Genomic DNA, 19919 nt, shown 5'->3' with positions numbered 1-19919 from the left:
TTCCAGCTGATGGTGGCAAGAACCAGCATTTACTCATCTCCTCAGACCAGGCAAGGCAGGGGCCAGAAAGCCTGGATTCAATAATAACGACCACCTCCTTAAGGGTGGATGGGGTATGAGAATTGATATTGCTCATAAAAGGGAAAGGCCTTTATGGAATATAAGGTGTAGGTCTCCGCAGTTGTTATTTAAGAGGCAGTGAAGCCCGCTGGTCACTAGCAGAGGTTCTGGGGCCAGTATGCCTGGTTTGAATCTTCAGCCAACAAATATACAGGGTGTAGAACATTGGCAAGCTATCTAGCAACTCTATGCCTCCATTTCCCTATTGGCAAAAAGGGAATGAGGTAATAACAGTACAGCAAGTCCTCAAATAACATAATTTTGTTCAACGTCATTTCATTATTGTATTGATGAGATTCCATAGGAACTTAACTCTTTCCTATGGGAAAACTGGTTTCCTTATACATCATTTTGCTTACAGTCCAAGAACCTATTGATAATGTTAAGTGACTTACTATACTCGCTAACACAAGTTTTTGTTGGGATTAGATGAGAAAGTATGGAGTACTGAGAACAGTGAGGGTCTGTCACCTAATAAGTGCTCAGGAAATGTAACCATTGGTATTTTTAATCAAAGCTGGTAAGAATAAAACTCTGGGGCGGTTGGTTTTCTTAGTGGTGCAGGGCCACTGCAAGAACCTAAGCTGGCTGCTGATCCAGGCTCATCTCTTTACAGGACCTTCAAGTGCACTTCTGCAAGTTGTGCCCTGCATGGGGACACCTGAAATTTGGCTCTTACAAAGCCATGTGCACTGGGGTGGAGGTTGTGTAAATCTCAGAGAGAGCAGCACCTATTTCTAATTGTGCTGCTCCCTCTTGTTATTAGCACAAGGAGACTATGTGCTAGCTAAGGGACATTGTCTTTGTGTCAAAGCAGGAGTGGGACCTTGGGTAACTGACCTGTGGTCCTCTCTTCATGGCTGGCAGCAGAGTCTGCAACCTGACCCCCACATACACCGGAAGGTACTCTATATCTTTGATCCATCTCCAGCTCTGATCATTGAGGTCCCAAGAGACAAGTCTCTGTGGGAATCTGGAGAAATCTTTTCAGCCCACCAGGTGGTACATGCAAAAGTAATCCTAACCATGTTCACACAGCCATGTTTGTCTGAGCTGACCCCAGACCCATAGTTAAGTTTCAAGTGAAGCTATGGAGGCTACTGGTCCAAGTTGGGAGACTTCTCCATGCCAGCAGGGGCTCTGATTAGTGGAACACTGGGGTCCATGGATAGATGATGAATTGAAGTTTAAAGCTTCAGATGAGATGGGACTGGGAAGCTGGGAGGGCAAGACCCTAGAGCCCAAGAGAAGTGAATGCAGGGAAATGTTCCCAGCATGAGATGAGGTTGGGGCCAAGGGGCTGCCACATCACCTTAGGACTTAGGTAAGGGGAGCAATTTCAGTCTGATGCGGCAGCAGGGCCAGACTAAAATGGTTACACCTTTTTAAGGATGAAGTAAGTTGAGAGACACTGCGCTGGCCTAAGATGGAGGGTAGCAGAAAAGGGAGAGCAAATAAGACCCCAAAACCTTGTGTTTTAGAAGTGAAACCAAGGAAGGCCTGGCATGCTATATGGCCTAGCCAAAATATATTCAGCAAAGTGAGATGAGGCCCTATCACTCCCTGGCATGGGAAAATGTATGGACTGAGATCCCCCTCACACTGCCCTTTAGGGCTTTGAAGCATGTGTCCATCATTGTGCTGGGCTGGAGGGGCCGGGAGGGGAGAGAAAGAGAGAGCTGTGGTGGAAAAGCAGTGTCTGGTCCTGGGACCCAAGGAGAAAGCCCCTCTCTGTGCTGGTGGAGAGGGGCAGGGGAAAGTTCCCCACACTTTGGCCAAAAGTCATCCTGCCTATTGCTCTTTTTGACACAACCTCACACTTTCTTTCCAGTCCTATATTCCTGGCTGTGTGCAAGCTATTTCCACTTGGATGTTCTGCCAACAGCTTAAACTAAACATGCTTGAAACAGAGTTTCTCTTCCCCCACAAAGCCTCACACCTTCCCGAGGCCTCCAGCTTCACTGCTGACATTCAAACAGCCCCGGGTCTGGCTGCTTCTTTCTCCCCTCCAGCAGCACCTCTCACCCTCCCTGCCTCTGAATCCTGTGCTCTTCCCTGTGTAATATTTTTCAGAATCTCTTTGCCATACCCAGGCTGAAGCCCTCTCCACCCTGTACCTCATCCCTGGAGATTCCTGCCACAGCCCCTAACTGGACCACCCCCTCAGGGTCTCTCCCTCAACCGGGCCATGCATATATTCTGGCCACATGCATTGACCATTTTCTGCACTGCGTATGGTGGAGTATCCATTCTAGAAGAACGGAAAGCATAGACACAGATAACAGAGGAGCAGGGAGCCTACTGGACAGAGTCAGTCAGACCTGGCTGTGAATCCCAGGTCCGCTACTTACTATCTGTGTGATTTGGGCCTTGTTATTTCATCTTTCTGTGCCTCAATGCCCTTGTCTCTAATGGGGTTGATAGTATTGACTTCCTAGGGTTCTTGTGAAGTTGAATGCTGGAAGGGCACAAAAAGAAGGGGTATACACTAGAGTGACATCCCCCAAAAGCTGTAGTGTGCAGAGCCATGGAGACAGTCTCCAAGGATGTGAAAGGCTGGGTGGCTAAAGCTGTTTATATATTTGTAGTTTTACCATTATGTATAAAAACAGGAAATCAAGTAGGGAATCAATTCAACTGGACCCAGTTCTTGGCCCTTTCCAAACTTTCCCCACCCCCTTGTGTAAACAGGAAACCAAGGTCGAAGCTAACTGGAGTGCCCAAGGATGCCCTGTTATCTCTCTGCTCTCTCCTCCCCCATTTACTGTTTCTCAAGGCCCTTTCCCCAGTGCTAATCTTGTTACCTCCCTCCTTCATTTGTTCTTTTCAGTCCCCACCCTCCCTCCCTCCCTTTCTCCTCCTCCTCCTCCTCCTCCTCCTCCTCCTCCTCCTCCTCCTCCTCCTGCTGATTTTTAACACAGGAGCAGAAGTCAGTGTCTGCCCAAGCCTGCTGGCCTGGAACAGAGGAATGTGGTGTTCGCTGGGCACAGGATGGCCAGGCCCAGGCCCTCGCTCAGGTTGGCAGGCGGCAGGCAGTAGGCCTGAAGCTGGGGAGGCTCCGGCACCTTGCTCCGAGGGGCTGGAAAGCACTACAGACGTTAGCTCATCACTCCCTGGCAGAGGCCCACTGGTCTGCTATTCTCCCTAGCATCTTCCAGATGGGGAAATGGAGGCACAACCACACTCAGTGTGATTGCAAACTTGCAGAATCCCAAGGGGCCTTCTAGGCAGGGTCTCCAGATGAAGTGAGGAGAAAGGGCCACCTGGACTTCCCCAAACATACTTGCATTGCTTGAGATTGTATGGGGCAAGGAAGGATACAGGAAAGAACTGTGGTCTAGGTTGCAGTATCTAAAGAGGGCACCAGGGAAGAATGGAAGGGCAGTGGCAAGGATCCATCATCTCCTTAGTGCCCCCCACCCCCTCAGCTGCAACTTTGCTCACTAGCCTGTTAAGAATGACTGACCCATTACCTCTGGAGTGAGAGGCAGCCAGACACCTAAGAGTTAACTCTGATTAGGTTAAGTTGATTATTACGTTTTCTTCCCAACGCTTTCCTGTTATTTCCATATTCTGTGAAGGGAACAATTATGACATTTATAACCAAACAAAATGTTAATAATTTTTAATTATTAAAAAGAAGAAGCAACTGAGATGTGTGATGAGCCCTGGGCTTGGTGTGAGGAGCCCACGTCAAGGTCACTCACTTGCCATTATGTGACCTAGGGCAAATGATGTCATCTCTTTGAATCCTAGTTTTCTATAAAACAGTGACATAAGACTGAAAGAGATAATGTATGCAAAAATGCTTTTTAAAAAATATTTATGGCCTGGCTGGCATAGCTCAATGGTTGAGCATCAACCTATGAACCAGGAGGTCGCAGTTCAATTCCCGGTTGGGGCACATGTCCAGGTCGAGGGCTCAGTGCCCAGTGGGGCATGTGCAGGAGGTAGCCGATCAATGATTCTCTCTCATCATTGATGTTTCTATCTCTCTCTTCCTCTCCCTTCCTCTCTGAAATCAATAAAAATATATTAAAAAATATTTATGGAACTTTTCAAAGATATACACAAGTAAACATAATGAAGAAGGCCATGTATCCATCTTATTTTATATATATCCCCCACCCACTTAACTCTATCCATCCCCACCAGAATATTTAAAAGAAAATCCCAGACATGCCCTTTTCCCCAAAAAATATTTCAGTATTGAACTGCTTTTTACATTTTCCATAATTTAAAAATTATGCACATATATACACATGTACACAAAAGTGGGATCCTACTGTATATGCCATTTGTGTATCATTTTATTTACATTATAAAAGTAATAAAATCATATTACAGAAAATCAAAAGGGAAAATTACCCATAATCCTTTACCACCTAATATAAAAACTTAACATTTTCATATATTTCCTTCTCACTTTTTTCAATTTGCATACATACTTTTAACACAAGTGGGAGTGTACAGATTATCCACTTTCCAAATTATGAATCTATTTTAATTGTAAGAAAATAATAGTCATATTGCAGAAAAAGAAAAAATAGCACCATAATCACACTACTCAATTATAATCACTGCTGTCATTTTGGTGTACTTACTTCCAATATTTCTCCTATGCACATACAATTTTCATGAAAGTGGGAGCATAATATTTATGCACTTCATTAACTATAAACTTATATTTAATTATAAAAATAATATTGTATGACACGGAGAAAGGGAGAGAAAAAATCACTCATAATCCCACCACTCCACTGACACTGTTGCTAGTTTGGTGTTTTCCTGACCATCACCTCATTACCCATATTCATAGATGGCTAGAAACATACTACTTAATATTCTACTCTGTGCCCTTTGCAGCTTTGCATCATGTTTATGCAACTTTGTACCCAGAGATTATTTTTAATTTTATTTTAATTTTGTACCATTTAATTTTTTATTGATTTTAGAGAGAGGAAGGAGGAAAGAGGTAGACTTTGTTGTTCCACTTATTTATGCATTCATTAGTTGACTCTTGTTTGTCTTGTATGTGCCCTGACCAGGGTTGAACCCACAACTTAGCATATGGGGACTATGCTCTAACCAACTGAGCTACCTTACTAAGACCAGAGTTTTTTTTTATTTAATATTTTGTAGTGAACATTTTCTCATAAATGAGTTTTGGAAGTCAGTGATTTTTTTGTGTTTTGTTTTGTTTTGAAGTTTCAAGGTCCCAAGGGACACTTCCTTACCATGGACATTTAGATTGCTTTCTATTTTTCACTATTATAAACAATTCTGCTCCAAACATTCTTGAACAAAGACTTCTGTTTTTTAACTTTTCCACACTCATATTGAATATATGTTTCTGGAGACTATTCTGGCTGTTTCCAGCTGTTGGGGAAAAGGTGATCATCTTGTAATGGTCCCTAATTTTCTCCTCTTATGTGGCTCAGTCTGTTTTTAGACTCCTCTCAGTCTGTGTTTTTAATTAATTAGTCAGCAAATGTTATTGAACCTGAAGTGTGTGAGCTGAGGCAGGGCTAAGAGGCAAAAAGAAGAAGAATCAAAAGGCACAATAACAGCACTTTTTGACCACTTACTACAGTAGGCATCAACCTGGCTAAGCTTTTCCTTTAATCCTTTCAACAGCTCCACCATCCCATTTAGCAGGTGAGAAAACCAAGGCCCTAAGGATGAAGTCATGTAGCCTAAGATCACACAGATAGGAAATAGCAAAGTAGAGATTTAAACCCAGGCAGACTGACTCCCTAAACTGCACAGTAGATATAACAAGAAGTCACCAGTGGGAAGACAGCCTAAATGCTTTCTTACCCTCCCAGGCAGCGAAGTGCAGGGGTGAGAGTAAGGATTTTGCAGTCAGCTTGACTGGATTCAAATACCCGCCTCCTGGCTGTGTGAACTTGGGCAAATCTCTGGGACTCCATTTCAAAACCCTGCCTCGCAGGTGGGAATTAAATGAGATAATGGATGGGAACATGCCAGGCCCAGTGCTGGTGTACAGAAGGTTCTTGCCAGGTGACCATCCCATCCTCTACTTGCTACTCGAGCTGGAAGTCTAGTTGCCAAGTTGGAGAGAAGAGTTCAGCGGAGAGTTCTGAGCTGAGCTGGAGCCCACTGGGAAGTCGGAGATGGGGGTTTATTTGCAGAGAAATGCAAATGTCTCCTTTGCCCTCTCCCTGCCTGGGCAACTAACCTCCTCTCCCATCTGCACAAGCCCCCGCCTCCCCGCTCCAGAAGAAAGGGTTGGTTTTTGCGCTCCAGAGCTGAGCGCTTGAAGCCCCTCTTTCCTGCTCTTTGGGAGGTGGACAGTAGAGATAAAGGGTCACCAGTGGGAAGAACCTTTCTGGCATGTGGGCACAGAAATGGGGCGGAGGGCACTCTTTTTTTCTGCCCTTCAATGGTCCGGATGGGGGAGGGGATGGCTGTTGAGCAACCGCTCGGGAGACACTCTAGAAGCAGAGACTAACATTTGCCTCTTTCTAACAATTGGACTGGGAGCCATCTAATATATGGAAGATGGATTTACCACCTCACGGATCCGGAGCCTGCGACAAAGCTGCTGCTGTGGTTTCTAGATCTGCTCCCCCCTGGGGCTGAGGGGGAAGATAGGTCAGAGGTCCAAATTAGCCAAGCACGATTTGAAAACCTAGGGTCTCTCGCCTCAGGCAAACCCAGAGATGGCTTGAGGGTGTATTTTACAGTCAAAACTCTGTAGGGTTTTATGGTCCCGACAGATACCACCTTTTATCAGAGGGAAACTGGATACAATTCAGGATCTTTGGGTAAAGTGAGAAACTGCAGCAATGGTGTGGTTGTTACTGAGATTTGTGTTGGGACTGGGTGAGGCTAAGGAAAGGAGACACGCAAAGCAGCTTTGGGGGCTGGGAAATGGGTTTACCTGGTGCCCAGAGAATTCGCTTCACCTTCCTCCAGGTATCAAGAAAGGGCCTTGACCTGTCCCTCTATTTTGCTGCCCATTTTTGTGTCAGTAAGCCAGTCAGTCCGTCAGCAAACAGAACTTTGTTCCAAGAGCAAATGGGGATGAAAGAAGGAAAAGAAAGTGGGGGGGGGGGCGCGGAGAAAAAGACCTTTAGATCTTCAAATCCAATTAAGAAGATAGAACACATACATAGTGAATGTGCCATGGTGACATCCCCCCCCACACACACACTTTTGTTAACATTTGGTACTTTTAAAAAGAGGATATTTTATAAACAGTGTAAACTGAGTAGTTGTTGCTGAAAGAGGTTTTAAAAAAAGGAGTGTAGTAGAGGGGTAATCCTGGTGGCCTTCTTGTAAAATGTGAGGAGCTTCTTGGCTACAAGGAACACCAACTGAGATGAAGGAGAAGGCTAGACCTCTTTCCAATAGATTTTTAAAATAACATCCCAACCTGAGAAACATGTGCTCCGAATGCAAAGTATTATTCTTGCTAGATGGGAATGATTGTATAATCATAATAAAATAACCTGGCATCATGGGAAGGCAGGAGGAATCCCCGGCAGCCCAGGGGCAAGCTCTTCATTCTCTGCTTCCTGTTCCTGGCCTTTGGCATGCCTCTTGAGCTGCACCTCATCCAGGAAGGCAGTATATTTCTGCGTAGCATCCCACCAGCCTCCGTCCTCTCTGGATAACCACAAAAGAGAATACTTGGCTCAGGCCTGCGAGGGAAGCCACTGCTGCCCGCAGATAGGCCCTCAATGAGGCTCTGCCTGGATCTGGCGACTTTAAGGGGGAAAAGGACCCCAGCTTTGTCCCTTCAACAAGGGAAATGGTTCAGCCCAAAGGGACAGACAAGCTCTGAGAAAGCCTGCAGAGAACCCAAATCATGCCTCCCGCTCCCCAGGACCGTCCCTTGTGCGCCCCCTACTCAGGGTCACTGCCTGAGTCCATAGCTCTCCGCCTGAAGCCCTCTCAGCCCACCCGATAGATTTAGGTCAGAAAACAGACACTAACAGCTCTCCTTTGCCTTAGCAAAATTAAGTGGAATTTATTGGGCAAGTCCATGCAGGGTGGTGGGGAGAGACGATGTCCCGGGCCCGGGCCCCCGCCAGCTTCAGAAGCACCCGCGTAGGCCGAGGACTCAGGGCTCGGGGTGACCGTGCCCTGGGTCCGCCAGCCCCACCCCGGAGCGATGGCCGATTCCCAGCGCTGCCGGACCCGCGGGGTCGCTCGGACTCCGTTCCCCAGCCGGCCCTTCGCTTTCACAAGATCCTCGGTGACTGCACCAGCTCGAGTGCCTTTAAAGGGCCACACACGCTAGCCGCCGCTATAAAATGTTACCAGCGGCACAGCTGCAGAAGGGAAACGGCTGAGCCGCCCCAGACGCTGCTCACTCCACCGGGCAGGCTGCTCACTGCGCCCGGCAGCCCGCCCGCAGCCCACAGGCTAAGGAGTCGTCCCTGGCAGGGAGGAAGAGGCTTAAGGAAGGCACAGTACCAGCTCTGGCCCTGAGTGAGTATCCAGTTCAGATTTTGCCACCAACTGGCCCACGAGCCAGTACATGTGCTAATAATGCCCTAAGCCGGTTATAAAGACGTGGAAATTGAGGGGGAGGGATAAAAAGCGGGGAAAGGGTCTGTCTTTCCTGGGATTTCTAGCCCAGGCCAACCTTCTGCCGTGTGCGTGTGCGTCAGGGCTCTTGGGGCGGCAATGGGGGCTTGAGAGCCGGTCCCGGCGCCAAGAACGGAGCGCGGTGGCCGCCACCGCCACCGCCCCGGAGTCAGGCGCCGAAGCCGCGGGCGGGCGGGCACGGTGCGGTGCGGCGGCGGCGCGGCGGTGCGGGCTTTTCCCAGGCGCCCCGGGGTCGGGTGGCACTGAGCGCGACCGGCTCGCGGTGGCGGCGTGCGTGCCAAGGGCTGGGGGTTCCGCCGCTTCGCACTCGGCTCGCCTGGCTCCGCGCTTCCATCTCCAAGGCAGGCGGCTTCGCTGAGGTAAGCCCGGCCGCCCGGCAGGACGCTGGGCTGAGCGGCGGGGCCGAAGGACTCCAGCCGAGCAGGCGCGGGGGGCGGGAGGCGGCCGGGCAGGCCGGGGGGTCTGGGGGAATTTGTTTTTCTGTTCGAAAGCTGCTCCGCTGGGGGCGGAGGGGCTGCCGCCCGCCTGCCCGCCGCGAACCGCTTGGCTTGCCAGCGCTCCCGCCTGCCCGCCAGCCGCGCCAGCGCCCGCTTCTCCACAGAAGACGGCAGCACCTTTTTCCCTGCGCCCGCGCTTTCTCCAGCTGGGCTTCCACGGACTTTGCTAATCACCCGGACCGCATCTGGATGCTCGGGCTCTGGGGCTGCACAAAGCTCAGGTTTCCTTTGGGGGCTGGAGGCGAGAGGGGCTTTTTGGGCCGATTTCGGGGCAATTGCGGGATGGAAGTTAGCGAATTTGGGCAACTTGCCTGTACTACCCAGTCTACCTCTGCTCTCTCCCACACGCACGCCCACACAGCCACGCACACCCACGCACACACTCCTCTCCTTATAAACGAGCGCCGCGGGGCTGGCCGCTCACGGAGTCCCTGCCTAGCCGAGCATCGGACTTGGAGTCAGAGAGACGTGGCTGCGAATCCCGGCTCCGCCACTTTCTAGCGCTGTGACCTTGGGCAAGTTACCGAACCTCTCGGAGCCTTTCCTACTCTTCTGGTAGCGGGGTTAGAGCACTGAGCAGAGGCGGCCTGGCTAGGGGGTAGCTCAGCCTGCGGCCGTGTAGGTCACTCCGCGGGCGCTCAGTAAGTGTTGGTGAGGCGCAGGAGCCGCCGCCGCTGGTGCCAGAGTGCGTCCCGCGCGCGGCCACAGCGCGGGGCCGCAAACTCGCTGCGGAGGACCAGAGCCCGCGCCCCTGCCCGCCTGTCGGTGCGGTCTCTAATATCTGTTCCTGACACAGCACTTGCGGGAACGGAAGCTCGGGGCCTTGGTGAACTGTGTGCTCGTGCCCACCTTCCAGGGATGCTCCAGGTCGCCCTCAACTCCAGCGGCTCCACCTGGGATGCCGCGAGGAAGGCAGCCGAACTGTTCGCAAACAACGGGCCTTTAGTTTTCAGGTGGCGAAACTGATCGGTCTGGGTTAGAGCGCGTCCAAGAGGAGCTGCAGTACTGTTTGGATTCTTAAATTTCTCTTAAGTGAGAAAATAGCAATCGAGATGGAGCCATCCAGTTGGTGCCACTTTAACTTTTGGTCCCCCAACAGGTTAAAGACAAGAGCCCCCTACCTGCCTTGCCTGTCCCTTCTTTCCTCTCCCCACCCCCATCTAGGCGGGAGGGGCTGTGGGGCTAAGGGAAGGTCTGAAGAGAAGGGCGGGCGGGAACTTGTATCAGAGCCTCCAGGCACCAGCGTGTGAGGAGGCACTTGTTGCTCTGGGTTGCCAGCCGCCTCTAGCAGTCGTTTCACAGTAGTCAGCTCTCGGCGTGAGGAGCAGGCTGGGACGCTTCTGAGCTGCCAAGTTTTGCCTTCGAATGGGCTGGTGGCAGTGTGGAGACAGAAAATCAGGCCAGCAGGGTCAGGAATTCCCATCGAAAAGTGGATTCAACACTTACTGAGCGCCTACGGAGCACAGACCCAGGCGAGGGGCAGACGGGGAGGTGGGGGGGTCAGGTAGGTTGTGGGAGTGGGGCTGAGAGAGCGGCCAAGAGAGACAACAGATCTGAATGGAAACAGGGTCCTGTTTAGGAGAGCTCACAGCCTGAAGGGCAAAAGGGTCTTCTTCCCCAAGAACTGATATTAAAACTTTTTTCTGGCTCTTTCTTTTATTCTATAACTTTTTCCCCTCCCTTTTTTATTGTTGTTGCTACTGTTTCTTATTTTGTACACTCGGGTACATTTGGGCGGCATAAAGAAGGAAGGCTGGATACGAACAGAGAAAGATGGGCAGGGCCCCTCAAAGTTTTTCTTAGGATGTGAAAATTGCTTCATACCAAAGATGCTGGGCTCTGGAAGACGACATGGATTAGACTCCTTGTCTTGTGATCACTGGCTTGAAACATGACTGGGTAGCCTCGGAGAACAAACAGGCCTCCAATCAAGCAGTGGTAGTGATGACCCAGCAACTGGTTTTTTTTTCTGTTTTCTCCCCCCCTTTTTCGTTTCTCTACTTTCTTGCCTCTCTACCCTACAAGTAAGTGGTGCAAAAGACAATAAAGAGAAGTAGTAAGTGGCTACTTTCTAGAAGTGTCTGAGCAGATTCTTAATGACCACTGAGGGAGGGAAATGTTAAGGAGAATTCTAGGCTTGTTCGAAAGATTAGACATGCTTTTTAAGGTGTGGGAGATTCTTTGGGGCAAAGCGTATTTATAAATACAAAATTCAACATCTCTGATTCATCATGAAGGCTAGAATAGATGAAGCTTAAAAACAAGCTTCTAGGAAAATAACGAGAGTTTTCAGGTGAGGAAATTTTTTTGGTTTCTGGTTTGAGGGAATTATTTTTCCCTCACCCCTTTATCCTTCAGCACTTGAGCTAGGGAATTATTTCTTCAGCAATTGTTTGAATCATTCTAGGTATGATTCAGTGGTCAGGCGAGGCCTATGAACATAAGAGTGCTAGCTCCTGCTCTCGGAACCACTGCCACTTGATAGGAAAGCCATTGAATCTCTGTTCCTGTTTCCCTTCAGGAAGAAGTATTCCCATTTGTCACTACAGATGGGTGTGGCTGGGCTCAGACCAGGTGTCCTGGGAAAGCCCTATGCTACTTGGGCTGTCTTGGAGGGGGCTTGAGGCAGGGAGGAAATTGAGACATCCTTGCTGCTCTCTGGCCACCTCAGAGCCCCCAGCCCACCTTTATCAGCCTGGCTTTTCTCACACCCATATCTGAGTCAGGGCTTTTGGAGCTCCATGGCATTTACGTTGGGGACTGATTCCTTCCCTGGGCTACAGCCTTCAGCTTTCTAGGTCTTCCTTGCCCTCTTTCCCACTTTTTCTCAGTCCCGGTAGAGGCCCCAGCTCAGAAGCCAGTAGCCCATGAAGACAGTGTGCTACTTATGGATATTTATGCCTTCAGAATCAGGAACAGTGCCATGCCACCCCACACACACACTTGGGGCTCTGAAATCACTGGCATGGGAAAGCAGTCATTGTGTACCCTCTTGATGATGTGGATAGCTGGCTACCTGGGCAGCACCTGGCTAATCAAGCAAACAAAGTTCCAGCTTGATCTTCTCCCTTGCTCACGTGGTCTCTGGTCTTGGATCTAACCCTGTCACCATCCTTTCCTTGTAGCTGTATATAATTGCCCTGCTTTGGGCTTTGCTAATTTTTTCTTGGCTAATGAAACCTTTGCCCTTCTTATCTTTTCTCCATCACATACAGCACAACAGCTCCAGCTGGCAGCATCACCTCCCACCAATTTATCCAACTTCTGCTGAGGCTCTGAAATGCCAACGATGTCGAGACCTGCACTTGATGTCAAGGGTGGCACCTCACCTGTGAAGGAGGTAACTTTTGCCATTTTACAAATAGAGACATTTAGACCTGGGAAGATGAGCTGGTCTGGGGCCACCTATAGGCCCTCCTAGGTGTGGTGTCTAGTGTCCTTTAGCAGAGAGGAGACAACAGGGCTTTCTCTAGGGAGAATGAGGATAGCTTCTGCCTAAATGTGGTCAAACCGAACCCACTCAGGTTGTTGAAAGATGACAGGGTAGGGAGCAGAGAGTTAGAATCAGAATAAGACAACACCATTGAAAGGATTGGGGGGAGGGCAAAAATAAAAGGAAAGGATTAATGTGAGGCTGAGAAGAGGGACAATGAGATGCCTTTAGAGTGATGAGGTGGAGGGAGGGAGATAAAAGCAGCAAACCCACTGAGGAGGGCAGGTGCCCAGCATGAGCACTTTGCTCTGAACACTGAGCTCAGGAGGATCCTCAGGCTGGGAGCGTAACTTTGCAGGGGGCCTTCTTGCTACCTCCTCACCACTAGCCCCAAATGAAGTGCATGTAGGAGTTTTCTGGGCCTGATATTATGTTGCACCTTTCTTGTCTTCTAGGATGCCAACCAAGAGATGAGCTCTCTAGCCTACTCTAACCTGGGGGTGAAAGATCGCAAAGCAGTAGCCACTCTGCACTACCCCGGGGTAGCCTCAAATGGAACCAAGGCCAGTGGGGTTCCCACTAGTTCCTCTGGATCTCCAACTCCAATAGGCTCTCCAACCACCACCCCTCCCACTAAATCCCCACCCTTCAACCTGCACCCTGCCCCTCACCTGCTGGCCAGTATGCAGCTGCAGAAACTTAATAGCCAGTATCATGGGATGGCTGCAGCCACTCCGGGCCAACCAGGGGAGGCAGGGCCCCTGCAAAACTGGGGCTTTGGGGCTCAGGCGGGAGGAACGGGGTCACTCTCTCCTCCTGCTGGTGCCCAGAGCCCTGCTATCATCGATTCGGACCCAGTGGATGAGGAGGTGCTTATGTCACTGGTGGTGGAACTGGGACTGGACCGGGCTAATGAGCTTCCAGAGCTGTGGCTGGGGCAGAATGAATTTGACTTCACTGCAGACTTTCCGTCTGGCTGCTGATGCCAACTGTCCCTAAACATGAAGGAATAAAGCCACCAATTCTGTTGTAAATAAAAATAAAAGTTACTTACAAAGAGTTGGACTAACTGGAGGTGTTCTTCATTGAGGTCTAAAGATGTGTTGCATGGTCTGGTGTCTTTTCAGCAATTCTGAGGCCCGTGGTGGGGTGTGGGTGGATAGCTGGGAGGGAGCTGGATGGGATGGGAGGAATAGGGGTGGGGCGGTAGGGGACTGCTTACCAAATTTCTGCCGTTATCTCTTCAGGAGCCCAAGTACCTAGCCTCATTGCCCTAAGTCCCCAGGAACACTGTCCTATTTGAGGTTAAATACAGGGGCTGGTTGGGGGCATTCTCAGAAGAAAGACTGATCCAGACCCTTCCTCAGCCTCCTCACCACTTGCACATTCAAGTCTAAAGGGTTGCCCTGGCCACGTGACACACACTTCACCAACTCTAAAAGCCATCCCCACCCACTCTATAGTTCCAATCCAAATGACCCATTAAGGCTTTGCACTTTTGCCTTTGAGCAGTAGATAGGACCTAAATAGGATCCTATGACCGGAGATCTCAGATTTCTCTGGAAAATTACAAAAGCTACAGACTCCCAAGATTAAACTGAAATTCTGATGCCTTCTTCAAGCCCCTCAGACAATTGCTCAGGGCCTCCCTCCAAGCCTGGTCTGAGCGTCTCCTGACTCTGGCCTCCCTGGCTCACCATGTATAGGGACAGCCTGTTTATTAAGGCTGTCCTCTCCATCTTAGAGATACAAATCAGGGCTGGACTTGACAAGTTCAGCTTTTGGGGATGCCTTTGCCCTTAGATTAACTGCTGAAGAGGCTGTGGCTTCGGAAGCATGCCAAGTGACAAGACAGTAGCACTGAACTGGATCCTGGCCTTGGGGGACGGCAGTTCAACCCCATCCTTGTGTTAAGATAACCCAAGGGTCTTCTCTACCCACATTTAAGACTCCTGGGGATATCCTTCCTTGGACATTGTGGAACTTACTTGAAACAGCTCATGACTAGCATGAGGCCTGACCCACGGCAAGCACTTTTGAAGGAGCCAGCTGGCAGAGGCAATGCACTGGGTTTGGCACTCACTGAGCACCTGCTCTGGGCCAGGCACTCTGTTAGGCATGGGAGCATGAATTATATAAAGTGTGTACCTTTGAGGGGATTCCCCATCTAGAAGGAGAAAGATGAACACAGTATTGCCTATAACACTTGCGGAAGGTGCTGTTCAATCCCAGAAAAGGAAACAGCTCCCTCTGCCTGGGAAGTCTGGAGAAGGTTTCCTGGTACTAAACTGGTTCATTTGTTTGTTTTTAATATCTCACAAGTAGTAAGTACATGATACAATCTCTTTGTGAGAGTAGAAACTTTACAGATAAGGTTAAATCCTTTGACCCAATCCCTCCCTCAATCTTGATCACCTCTGGCCCTGCACAGAGGTAGCAAATGTTTATCTGTTTGTGGTGTATCCTCACTGGTCTTGCTCTGTGCCTTTACACAAAGACATATGTACCTACAAACACAATAGGGTTTAAAAATAAGACTAGAGCCAGCCAAGGAAACAATGAGTAAGGGGGAAAGCTGTTGTGCAGGCACAAGTTCATGAAAGGGGCTACAGTGGCTAAAAACCAGAATTTTTGTCTTCTTCTAGAAGACCAAGTGAGGAGCATGCCTTTATTTTTAGTACCACCAACCCTGTAGCTTGTGGAGAATCTCTGGAAGTTTGTAGGAAAACAAAGAATTAACCAACTTTGATTTTTAGGATTATCCCTCTGAAGATAAATAGATTTACCTGACCCTGCAAACAGAGACATGGGGTTCTCAGGTGGAGACATGGGGTCCTGAGGGGCTAGTAGGGCAGAGGTAAGAAAACAAAGAGGAAAAACTGGAAGCCTGGGAGAAAGTGAGGAGAACCAGGGGACCAGAGGGCCTGGAGGTCTGTATTCAGAGAAGAGGTCAGGATTGAGGAAGGCAGGAAGTGAAGGGAAAGGAGGGAAGCTGTGGTCAGCAAGTGGGTTTCAGAATCTGGACAGTCTATTGACAGGGCAAGGGTGGGCTCAAGAGTGGGGTCTAAAGCAGAATGGCAGGATGTGGAAGGAGCCTAGACCCTAAAAGGCTGGAGGGTTCCGGGTCCCTCCTCTGCTGGGGCCTTCACAAGAACATGATTCTGGACAAACGAAACAGGTCAGCAGGCTAGACTGTTTGCCAACCCTGACCTCTGAAGCCCCTAGGGTGTCAGCAGCCCGTAGGGTGAGGAGGAAGAAGCCCAAGCCAAGGGTCACTGCCTCTGATGGGGAGAGGCTGCCTTGGAATCATGAGGTGACAGGAGTACAGCTTGGGAAGCAGGTGGTGGTGGGGAGTGGCCTGGACATCCCTAGAGAAGGTGCTTCTGAAGGGGGGAGAACAAGATCTTGGGCATGGCAATCCTGCCTCCTGGTGCCAGGAAAGCGTGGCCAACTGAGCAGCCCCTTCGTCAGAGGGTTTGGAGGGAGAGGGAGGCAGGGAGTAACCTCCAAGCTGAACTCAGGTAAGGAGTGTGAGGCAGTAATTTTTTATTGTTGGAGAAGGAGCCAGAGAGATGGAATGTCACAGGACACAGTGGGGGGAAGGCAGGGAAGCCTCTGCCCCTGCCACACTATTTCATATTCAGGCCCCTCATAACACAACTAGACAGGTTCAGTAGGTTACCAGGAATATTTCTGAAGCCAACTCCAAGTCTCTCCCTGGGGGCTAGGAAGCAAGGTTCCCAGATGCACACAGGTAAGGAACACTGCCTGCCCTCAAGGAGCCTGTAGCCTAGGTGCAATTGAAGATGTGTAACCAAGAGCACCTCCTAGAGATCAGGAACTATGATGCTCCCTAGGGGCAAGTCAGGGGACTCTGTGTCTGGTCTCAAGGAACTCACAGTCCAGTGGTGGAGACAGTGATATTCTTGAAGGATGAATTGGATTTCCACAAGGCAGCAATGCTGGTGGGGAACGGAGGGGGGACATGGCACAAATGAAAAGATCAGGGCATGCTGTAAACCAGAGCCAAACATGAGAAAGCCCATGGCTTTGTCAGGGAAGTGTGGAAAATCCAGCAGCTTACTTTCCTTGAAGGGCAGAAAGCTGAGAGAAGATTAAGTTTGAATCAGATCTTGCATTGTTTCTACTTTATTCCACAGACCAAGGGGAACCTATCATTCCTCAAACATGGACTGAGTACCTACTAAGTACCAGGTGCGCACTAAGCACTGCAAATATGTGGTGAACACATTGCCCTTTCTCTCATGAAATTTTAAGTTTAGCTAGGATATAGACAACAGTCAAATATCATGCAGATAATTACAAATTATGAAAAGAGACATGAAAAAAAGTTACAGGTGCTATGAAAGAGTATAATGAGGGACTTAATTTCAATTGCAATATATCACGAAGGGCTTCTGAAGCTTTTGAATAATGGAATCCTGTGGTCAGAGCTTGCATGAGGAAAATGAACCAGGCTATACTGTGCATGGCAATTGGAATTATGGTGATGCTAGAAAGCTGTTACAGTGATTTAGGCAAGAAGTGAAAAAGACCAGACACTAGAGACTATGATGAAAGGGCAGCATTTTAATGGGGAGTTATTGTTCACTGAATATAGAGTTTCACTTTTGCAAGATAAATTTTAGAGATCTGTTGCACAGCAATGCGAATAATTTAACACTACTGAACTGTACACTTAAAATGGTAAAGATGGTAAATTTTATATTATGTGTTTTTTAACCACATTTTTTAAAGGTAGCATTTCAAAGTAGAGAGGTAATGATGGACTACTCAAAAAATGCTTTGGAACAATTGGATACACTACCTCACACTTTACCAAAAATAAATTCCAGATGGACCAAAAAAATTTTAATGAAAAAGTAAAACCATAAAAGTACTAGAAGAAAATATGGGGAGATTTTTTTTTAAAATCTTGAAATGAGGAGGCCTTCCAAGAATGACACAAAACCAGACGTTATGGAAGAGATTTATATATTCAACTATATTTTTAAAAACCGGCAAGGCAAAAATACCATTAAAAAGGCAAGATCAAAAGAGAAACAATAGCCTAGCTGGTGTGGTTCAGTGGTTGAGCATTGCCCTATGAATCAGTAGGTGGAGGTTCGATTCCTGGTCAGGGCACATACCCGGCTTACAGCTCGATCCCAAGTAGGGGGAGTGCAGGAGGCAGCCAATCAATGAGCCTCTCTCATCATTGATGTTTCTATCTGTCTCTCCTTCTCCTTTCCTCTCTGAAGTCAATAAAAATATTTTTTAAAGAGAGAAACAATAATCTGGAGTAAATTTCTGCAACTCATAGTGAATATGAAAACAGCTGTTACAAATCAATGTCAAAGACCACCAGCCTAATATAAAAATGAGCAAATGATATCAAAATTAAATACAGAAAAAGAAATTAAAATGGCTTTAAAACTCATCAAAAGCCCTAGCCAGTTTGGCTCAGTGAATAGAGCATCGGCCTGCAGACTGTAGGGTCCCAAGTTTGATTCTAGTCAAAGGCACATGCTCAGGTTGCAGGCTCAATCCCCAGTAGGGGGCATGGAGGAAGCAGCTGATCAATAATTCTCTCTCATCATTGATGCTTCTATCTCTCTCTCTCCCTTCATCTCTGAAATCAATAAAAATATATTTAAAAATAAAATAAAACTCATCAAAAGATGCTCAAATATTCACTCATACCAAAATGTTATTTTAAAAACTACACTAGGGGACATATAGTTTCAGAACAAGATGATTTAGACTCATTTTCCCTGCTCCTCTCCTACAAATACAATTATATTTCCTAGAAGTTACTCAACCAATAATGATGAAAGGACTCTGGAAGCAGGAAAAAAGAAGATGGACTGGCTAGGAACTTCAGGACTTGAGAAATGACAACATGGTGAATTCTGTTGGGTTTCTTTTTATCTCCCACATACCCCTACCCTGGGGGCCAAAGAGGCCTGCAACCCAAAACCACCACCACCACCACCACCACACACACACACACACACACACACACACACACACACACACACACATACACACACACCACTGAGAAAGGAGAAGCCCAACAGAGACCTAGCCTGGGAAACTAAGCTTGCCCTACAACCAAAACTCCAGAGGGTGATGCGAATTGCCTGCAGTAGCAAAGCCCTAAGCTGTCTCAGTTCCCACTCCAGAACTGAGACACCAGCAGGCAGCCTGATTTGCCTACAGCAGTAGCAGTAGCAAACCCCATATCTCCTTACTCTCCACCCAGTGGCATAAGAACAGCCTCTCCAATTCACCAGAAGATCACCCAACAAAAACAGGCAGCTCAGGGAAGCACCTTCTGCCCCTGCAGACAGCTCCAGCAAGGACTGAGTGGGAGCCCCAGGAACAACAAAAGAATAGAGCATACCAAAATAACATTGCAATGGCTTGGAAAACTGAACTGTCTTTGGACTTACAATCCACAGAAGTAGACCTGAATGTACATGCTAAACCCAAACATGGTGACTGCCAGCTAAAGCAGAAGACTGAAATGGGATCAAGACTCTCCTAACATAACCAGAATGTTGAGGATAGAATAGAAAATCACTCACCATAACAAGAGCCAGGAACACCAAAATTTGATGAGAAAAGACAATCCATTGATACCAATAGCAAGATGAATCAGATGTTGGAATTACCTGGCAAGGGTTTTAAAGCAACCATCATAAAAATGTTTTGATAAGCAATTATAATTTTACTTGATATAAATAAAAAATTGTAAATCGCAACAAAAAATAGAAGTTATAAAAATAACTAATGGAAATTATGGAAGGAAAAAAACAACTGAAGCTAAAAAAAAGCTCACTGAATAGACTCAGTAACAGAGTGGAGATGACAGGGGATAGAATCAGTGAACTTGAAGATAAAGCAATAGAATTTAGTCAATGGTAACTTACTTGAACACCAGATCAGTAAACTCTAAGTTACACATGTATATGATACTACCTAAAGCAAACTCTAAGAAAACTGTAAAAAGCAATATACTTAGAATCATTATCTATATATATAAAAGCCTAAGCAACCGGCCATCCAGCTGACTGGCTGGTAGCTATGATGCGCATTGACCACCAGGGGGCAGATGCTCAACACAGGAGCAGAAACCACAGCATGGAAACATGGAACAGACATGAATATCAGGGGGAAGGAGGGGCAGAAGGGGTGGGAAATATTAACTAAAGATCATATATGCATACTAGTAGCCCAGTGCATGAAATTCATGCACATTAAAAGGGAATTAATTGCCCTAA

General features: G+C 48.0%; 1 protein-coding gene across 2 annotated transcripts; it reads left to right on the top strand.

Annotated features, from left to right (window-relative positions):
* Positions 1 to 7920: 7920 nt before the first annotated feature.
* On the top strand, positions 7921 to 13692 carry CITED1 (Cbp/p300 interacting transactivator with Glu/Asp rich carboxy-terminal domain 1). Of its 2 annotated transcripts, none has more exons than XM_081080879.1 (3): positions 7921 to 8583; positions 12416 to 12540; positions 13089 to 13692. In XM_081080879.1, the coding sequence occupies exons 2-3, from the start codon at positions 12481 to 12483 to the stop codon at positions 13614 to 13616; spliced, it is 588 nt and encodes a 195-aa protein (XP_080937005.1). In that variant the 5' UTR covers positions 7921 to 8583; positions 12416 to 12480; the 3' UTR covers positions 13617 to 13692. The 2 variants fall into 2 exon arrangements, with proteins under 2 accessions (XP_080937005.1, XP_080937006.1); XM_081080880.1 differs by lacking the exon at positions 7921 to 8583 and adding an exon at positions 8685 to 9062.
* Positions 13693 to 19919: the final 6227 nt, after the last annotated feature.

This window comes from Myotis nattereri (genome assembly GCF_964212035.1).
Source record: "Myotis nattereri genome assembly, chromosome: X".
NCBI lineage: Eukaryota > Metazoa > Chordata > Mammalia > Chiroptera > Vespertilionidae > Myotis > Myotis nattereri.
The sequence above is the reverse complement of the archived record's forward strand: the minus strand, read 5'-3'. Positions and strand labels throughout refer to the sequence as shown.

Coding starts and splice junctions, on each gene's coding strand:
- CITED1 (XM_081080879.1), top strand. CDS start 12,481: ATGCCAACGATGTCGAGACCTGCACTTGATGTCAAGGGTGGCACCTCA. Junction 12,541..13,088: donor GCACCTCACCTGTGAAGGAG/GTAACTTTTGCC, acceptor CTTGTCTTCTAG/GATGCCAACCAAGAGATGAG.